The sequence below is a fragment of the Budorcas taxicolor genome, chromosome 24 (assembly GCF_023091745.1).
Source record: "Budorcas taxicolor isolate Tak-1 chromosome 24, Takin1.1, whole genome shotgun sequence".
NCBI lineage: Eukaryota > Metazoa > Chordata > Mammalia > Artiodactyla > Bovidae > Budorcas > Budorcas taxicolor.
In genome coordinates this window covers 32,204,157-32,211,674 of record NC_068933.1, presented here as the reverse complement: position 1 = coordinate 32,211,674, position 7,518 = coordinate 32,204,157, and the positions used below count along the sequence as shown (strand labels likewise).

The 7,518-nt window shown below is 63.1% G+C and overlaps 1 protein-coding gene across 1 annotated transcript; it reads right to left on the bottom strand.

Annotated features, from left to right (window-relative positions):
- Nucleotides 1-2,627: 2,627 nt before the first annotated feature.
- Nucleotides 2,628-6,855, bottom strand: ZNF703 (zinc finger protein 703). The gene is made up of 2 exons (XM_052661293.1): nt 6,503-6,855; nt 2,628-5,488 (listed from the first exon to the last, which is right to left on the bottom strand). The coding sequence occupies exons 1-2, from the start codon at nt 6,734-6,736 to the stop codon at nt 3,959-3,961; spliced, it is 1,764 nt and encodes a 587-aa protein (XP_052517253.1). The 5' UTR covers nt 6,737-6,855; the 3' UTR covers nt 2,628-3,958.
- Nucleotides 6,856-7,518: the final 663 nt, after the last annotated feature.

Here is a 7,518-nt window from a genome sequence, read left to right as displayed (position 1 = left end):
GGTGGAGTGATGGAAGGTGGAGGTGATGCTGGAGCACAGAGTTGCTGGATGAATTAATTATGCAAATGAGCAGCTGGTGGGCAGCATTATGGCTCTGAAAACAGCAACTTTGTTTCTGTAGCTCCTGCAAGTAACACACTCCCCCCCACCACCACCCCCAGCCCCAGTGAATGAAAACAGCCACATGTCTTGGGACCTTCACCCTTTTATGGTGGGGAGGGCTGACGTGGGAGGGTGAAACCTGGGCCACTCCAGGCTACAATGCCTGCTCGCCCTTATGAGTCACAGTGGGAGCTGGCACCAGCCTTTTCCAATCAGGCCAAAGGCATCCTTCCTGGTCTGCAAAAGCCAATGATACATTTTCTGGGGGAAATCTCCTCTGAGGAGGTCTAATGTGCATTCTCACACCTTTTGTGTAAGCCAAGTACCTGGAGAGAACTTTCACTATATGGGGAGATACCAAGTCTCTTCCTTTCTCTTGTTCCAACAAGGGGAGCCTGTGGTCCTTAGGAAGGTCTGAAGACCATAGTGTTAGTTGCTCAACTGTGTCCAACTCTTTGCGACCCCATAGACTGTAGCCCATCAGGTTCCTCTGTCCATGGATTTCTCCAGGCAAGAACACTGGAGTGGGTTGCCATTTCCTTCTCCAGGGGAATCTTCGCCACCCAGTGATCGAACCCAGGTCTCTTGCATTGTAGGCAGATTCTTTACCACCTGAGACACCAGGGAAGCCCCTGACCATAGTTTAAGAGTAAAGTTTAACTCCCCCTGCAGAGGGAGCAATTTCCAGCAGTTTTAGCAGGCATTAGAAACAAACATACAAACAAAGGTACCTGAAAGAAAAAGGGAGATGTGAGAGGAAGGGAAGATTAACCAAGAGCAAACAAAACAACAGAGATAAAAAAATAAAGCAAGTCGCTACAGTTCAGTTCTTTTCAAGCTTCCGGCCAGTTTGAACTCTGAGAAGTCTGGTAAGGATGGTCCCTCAGGAAGACTCTGAGCTGCCTTCAGGGGCGACTTCTTCAGGGCCTCCAGCCTCTCCCATACCCTGTTTATCACTGTGGGCGAGGATGCCAGCAGACCAGGTTCCTTCCCTGGGGACACATATAGGATCTTACTCCAGGAGTACTATTTTCTGCAGATGACTGAGGTTCTCTTGACTAGGGAAGGAATTTTGCCTGGAAACAAAGCTGTAGGGGCAACCCCTCAAGTCCCAAACCCCATGAAACATGTTACGCTGAAGTTCTGTCAAATCCCGACTGAATGACGCCGGATGAGGCCAAGACCCACCCTGTGATTCTCTAAAGGAGTTTGGGGCCATTTGTGAGATGAATCAGCGCCAGCAGAGAGAGACCCCCTTGCCCTCTGGGTCTCCGGACGTTTCTAAAGCACACAGTTTGTGGAGCAGGAATTGCCCTAAAGTCGCATTCCTCACCGAGAACGTCAAGCAAAACAACACGAATGGCAACAAGAGCAGCTCCCAAAGCTGCGAGGCGCCTGACGCAGAGCAGCGCGGCTCGGAGGGGTCGAGGGGGCCATTTTTCAGCGCGCCCAACAGGTGGCTCCACGCCTTAGGCGCAGGAGGCCGAGCATCCGAGCGCCGTGGCCCGCTGCAACCCGGGAGGTGGGTGCCGGGCGTCCTGCATCGGGAACTTGAGAGGGGCGCCCCCTGCCCCGGGGAGGGTGGGGTGGGAACGAGAAAGCACCAAGGAAGACGCGCAGGCCCCGGGGCCCCCATGGTCCCCCCCTTCGGACCCCGGAGATTCCCAGCACAGTAGAGGGGTGCTCCGGCCCTTTCCTCATCATCCTGAAAATCAGCATCCCCGCTGTCGCCTGCTCAAGGATACAGAAGCCAGTATCTATCGTGCCGGCTCAAGAAAACGGGGAAACCGAGGGTGGCTCCTACATGCCAAGTCATTGCCCGCGCCTTCTCCGCAAAACCCAAACTGGGGGCGGGGCCCACTATCCAGCGCTAGACTTAGGGAGTCCCCAAGCTGTGAGAAGCGCCCTTCGCGGCAGGTGCGTATACCCTTGGACTTTAAGGTGCATGTAAGGCACTGCCAGGGAGAGGATATCCTCATTTTTTGAGTGCGAAGCGCGGAAGGCGAGTTTGCGGCGGGCGCCAGTCGCTCGCCTTTCTGCCACCAGGTGGCGCCAGAGGCACGTCGTCTTCGCCGGCTCGCGGGTCCCGGGGACGGTGCAGCCCAGAGTCTCTGAGCCCCGGATCTTGGGTCCCTTCTCCGCCCCTTGGGTCTCGAATCTAGACCCTCATCTAGAGGAAAAGTCCTCATGCACACACTCTCCCCGCCCCGTTCCCAGGTGATGTCAAGGCCTTTGAAGTGAGCTTGGGAGCTAAATAACCGAGTTGTGGGGGGGGGGGAGGGGGGGAAGCGGGGGGCATTTTATTATTTGTAACGCGCTGGCAGTTTGGTTCCCCCCCCCCCCTCCCGCATTCCCCTTCCTCCCCCTCTTTCTTGAGAAAACGCATTAAACTCGTTCTTGAACGGAAATCCGAGAAGGAAACCATAAGGTGTTTTCAATGAGAATAAAAGAAGGGCATCTGCTTAGGTGTCTGGAAGTGGGCCGTTGGGTGAGGCAAGACAGAAACACACCACGGTGTGAATATAGCCAAGTACTCCATTTATTAACAAAATAAGTCTTACCAAGGAGAGCTCTATTCATCTCAAATGGGCCCCGCAGCCCCCTGCATCAGGCCCAGAGGGTGGGTGGGAGGGAGGGGTCGGGAGAAGACCCTGGGCCGAGTCTTCGATCCCAGTAACTGAGGGAGCCCACGGCCAACTCTGGGGACTCTTGGGTCAGGCCTGGGAAGGGGTGACGGGCTCTGCTGTGATCCGCGTGCTCCCTGACTCCCCTCCCACACCCCCCAAAGGTGCTAAAAGGGTTGTACTGCCAGCTGATACTGCCACTGGTCTGCTTTGGAAGGATCTAGCAAGAATCACCGACCCAGCCCCCATCGCCAGGACAGGGACCCCTGCCCCAATTATCAGAGAAAAACAATGACTATAATAGCACTTTGCAAACTATAAACAGCAAAGTTTCATGCCAGCAGGGCCTTCTAGGACTTTTACTTGAATGAGATGAGCCCTGCCAGCCCCCTCACCAGCAGGTGGTGCGACCACCACGGAGTGGTTGGGGCCTTTCAGAGTCTGGAAAGGGGAAAGGCTATTGGAAGACTCTCCAGCCACTGACTCGTGCTCAGAGCAAGATAGGGGAGCAAGGCTCTAATCTGGGGGACCAGGGAGCAGACCAAGGAGCCCAGAGGGGAGAGAGTGGCAGGGGAGTGGTCACAGGGCAGAGTCCCCGGTCCACAGAGCTCAAGACCTTCAGCCCCCAAGGTCGCTCCCAACACCTCCGAATGCGTTACAAAAAAATACCTCCTCTCTGTTACTTGTACAAAGAAAAAAAAAATCCAACAAACCAGAACCTCGAATGGACAGAAACAAGAAGGAATGAAGGGCAGAGGGGCGGGGCGGGGAGGAGGAAACGTAGTTTGAACGTTAGGAAGCATGCAAGCAAGTCCCCCTGGAGGGAAAACAAAAAGAAGCTCCCACGCTGCCCCCTCCTCCAGATAAAACCAAACCAATCCAAAAAAAAAAAAAAAAAAAAAAGGCAAACTTACATCTAAGAAAAAATAAAACAGAAAAGAAAGGCGGGGGGGGGGGGGCGGGGGCATGTAGTTACTGGTGTGATTAATATTATTATTCGGGGAGGGGAGGGGCGAACAGACTCTTTGCATACCATTGACTCTTGTGGGTCGTTAATGCACTTATATTCCCAGCTTGTAAGCTAACATTATAGTAAATAAATACACAGTCCGGTGGGGAGGGGAGGGATGTGGGCGGTGGGAGGGGGGGGTGCCGGCGGCGGGGGCAGGCGGCGGGGGGCTGCAGCGGCGGCGGGTGGGGCAGGAGGGCGCGGGGAGGAGGCAGGGCTGTGGTTACTGGTACCCGAGTGCCGAGGCGGAGGCCAGTCTCTGTCCGTACAGCGCGTACGGTGAGTAGTAGGGTCCAGCTGTGGGCAGCGACGGCACGGCCAGGCCCCCGGCTGTGGACAAGTGGCTCTTGCCGTACGGGTGGTACCGGCTTAGCCCCAAAGTGTGTGGACTCCTCAAGGACAGCGACCCCGGGCTGCCGGGGGCGGCGGGCGGGGGCAGGTGCAGGTGGCAGGAGGCAGCGGCCGCAGCGGCTGCGGCGGCGCTGCCCAGGCCCGAGGCCCCCGGGTAGGCGGCCAGAAGTTTCTCGGCGCCGGGCAGGGCCGTGTGAGTCCGCAGGTGGCTGAGCAGCTCCTCCGAGGTGGCGAAGCGCTTGTCGCACGGCCCACTGGCCGCCACCCAGTTGCAGCTGTGCGGCAGCGGTTCGTTCTGCAGCATGAAGCCGTAGGTGTAGAGCGGGTGGCCGGGGAGAGCCGCCTGGGCGGCGCTGGACGAGAGCGCGGCCGGCTGCAACGGGTGCCCCGGGTACACTAGCGGGTAGCCCCCTGCCTTCAGGCCGGGCCCGGCCGGGTCGTGCGCGCTGCACGTGGAGCAGCCCGAGCCGCCGAGGTGCGAGGCGCCGTGGTAACCTCCCAGGCAGTATGGGTCTCGGCATAATCCCTGCAGGAAGGACGGCGGGGAGGCCCCGGTGAGCGGGCTGGAGCTGGGGGGCTTGCCCGGCGGCAAGCCCAGGCCCCCCGACAGCTGGCCTCCCACGAGGCCAGACTTGCTGGGATCCAGGCCAGGCACGAACTGAGACGGGTAGCCGGCGTAGGCACCCACGATGGAGCCGTGGTAGCCGATGCTGGAGGGAGGCAGGGGGAACACCGAGTGGCCCGGCTTGTAGGGCGACACCGGTGCCACGTGGCCGGCCCCCACCAGCGCGGAGGGCGGCTCCGACTTGCGCCCGGAGGCCCCGGGCTCGCCGCCGCCGCCACCGCCGTGCGGGCCGGGGTCCCCGCTGCTGCCGCGGCTCACGGCCGCCGGCTCCGGGCTGGGCTTGGACTCCTGGTCTTTCTTGTCCAGCTCCCCGCTGGCCCCGGTCTTGCAGTCAGAGTGGTGCGGGGAGCCGCCCCGGGAACCGCCAGGGGAGGACGAGGACGACGGCGCGGAGACCGGCGCTCCATGCGGGGGGAAGGGCGTGCAGGCGGCGCTGGGCACCCTGAAGCCCGCCTTGTCTCCCGGGGACAAGGAGGAGGAGCTGGAGGAGCTGGAGGACACAGAGGAGGAGCCGCTGTCCTTGCGGGAGTCGCCGCCCCCGGAACCCTTGGAGTAGGGCTTGAAGCTGGACTTGTCTTCGGCCGGGGAGTCCCCCAGCTGCTTGAGTGCCGCAGAGGCCGAGGCGGCGCCCGAGGCCGAGCGGCCGGGGTCCTTCTCCGCTCCCAGCCCGTTGGCCGCCGCTACCGAGTTGAGCTTGGACGAGGGCGGCGGGTCCGGCTTGCCGATCTGCGAGCAAGTCTGGGCCAGCAACGCCAAAGGACTCTTCTTGGCGTCCAGCTGTGGGAGACAGCGGCAGGGGGAGGGAGAAGGGGATGAGACCAGGGACCCACGGAGCGGCCGGTGGGGGGCGGTTTACCTGGGGGGCAGGGTGGGTGAGATGGGAAAGGAGGGCCTCGGGGAGACCGGCTGCGACCGCGGGGGCAGAGCGCAACTGCGCTTACACTGCGCGTTGGTAGCGGTGGGATCCCTCGCTGCCCCGGGTCCCGGAGGGCGCCGCAGGCCCTGGGGAACGGGCCGTGGAAGGCGTCTACCGAAGGCCATCCCGGGGGAAGGTGACTTCTCTGGAGTCGGGGCTGGGGGAGGGGCCGTGACTCGCCCCCTGCTCTCTCACCTCCTCCTCCTCCTCCTCTCTAGGCCTGGGTTAAAAACTTATGCCTTCAGTTTGGGGAACTTCGCTTGGGACGGGTTTCTGGCGGTGTCGCCGCGGGGTGGGAGCAGGGGAGAAGCTGGATCTTGAGCCTGGGCGGCCGCAGGCGCTCTCTTCGGAGCCCCCTTCCCTCCCGGGGAGGGCCCCCAGGGGAGCGGGAGGAAGAAGGAGCCGGGGTCGGGAGTGCCCGGGCGTCGTGCGCTCCAACCGGATGGGGCAGAAGCGGAGTGGGACGGGGAGGCGGGGGGGGTGGCGATCGGGCTTCAAAGAGAACAAACCTGGGTGGAGAGGCGGGGGTGGGGTGGGGGGCCGAAAAAAGCCCAGGAGACAGACTCTATGGCCTGGGGACTGGGTGCCGAGGAAAAGTAAAGGGCCCAGTGGACACTCCAAGAGCAAATCCAATTCGAGAGAGGAAACGCGAAGCTCCGAAGGGCGAGCGTGGAAGGGGAACCGTCTCCCCCCGGGAGAAGCCCGGAGGGGAGAAGCCAGTGGGCTCCGATCCCTCTGTATCTCCGTCCCTCCTCTCACTCCGTCGGCCACTGGGGCCGGACCCGAGCGTCGCACCGAGCCGCGGGGCGCAGGGAGCCGGGCAGTGGTGGGCGGAATGGGGCGGGCGCTCGGCGGGCAGCGACCAGGGGACTGACCTCGATGGGGCTCACGGGCGTGGAGGACAGCGGCTGCAGGTACTCCGGGTGCAGGAGGTGGCCGGTGTGAGCGCTCAGCATCTTCAGGACCCGGATGGGGAGCCGGTTCGCCTGGCGCAGGGGGTCCGCCGGGGGCAAGAGGGACACCGCCGCCGGCCTCTTCCCGCCGCCGCCGCTGCCGCTGCCGCTGCTCTCGGGTGTCCTTGGGTTAGATCCAGCGGGCGAATCGCTCATTTGGAGGAGGCAGCGCCGCTGGGGGGGCGGGGAGGGCGGGGGCGCACCGGGGAGGCGAGCTCCCGGGGCGGGTGGGCTCGCTCCGCAGCTCCGAGTGCGGTGCAGCGGTCGCCGCGTCTCCACCCCTCCTCCTCCTCCTCCGCCGCCGCCGCCGCCGCCGCCGCCGCCGCTGGCCCCGGCGAGCAACACAAAAACCTTCGCCTTCCGCGAGCCGCACGTCAAATAGCCGCGATCGGCAGCCACACTTCAAAGGGATCGCCGCGCCCGCCCAATCGCCGATCTCGCCGGGACCCCGGGGCGGGGAGAGCGCCCGGCGCAGCCGGTGGGCGGGGAGAGCCTTAAAGGGGCCGCGCCCGCGAGCCGCCGCGCCGCGGCCTGGCCCCACCGCCGGCCTCCTCCCCTGCCCCCAACCGGGCCGGCCCGGGCCCCGGGGTCCCGGCGAGATCAGGGCTTCCCCGGGGACCCTGGGCTCTGCGCCCTGCCCTCCGCGGGCTTTCCTGTCGCTCTGCGCTCTCTCCCTTCGCATGGCTGGGGTGGGGTGGGATGGTGCTGGCCGGGGAAGGGGGACAGGTCACCCGCAGTCCGTGTGTCTCTGGGGTGGGGTGAATTGGGTGGGCTGGGGGATGGGGTAGGAGCCCCTGGCGGCCGGCTCCGGGACTGCCAAGTCCCAGCCGCTCCCGGAGGCCGCCTGGGGGCGGGCCGCGCCTCGAGAACCCCAGCTCGGCTCGGGTTTTCAGCTCTTTTCCCCCCGAATTGGCTTCCTCCCGGGTGTGCTCACTAGG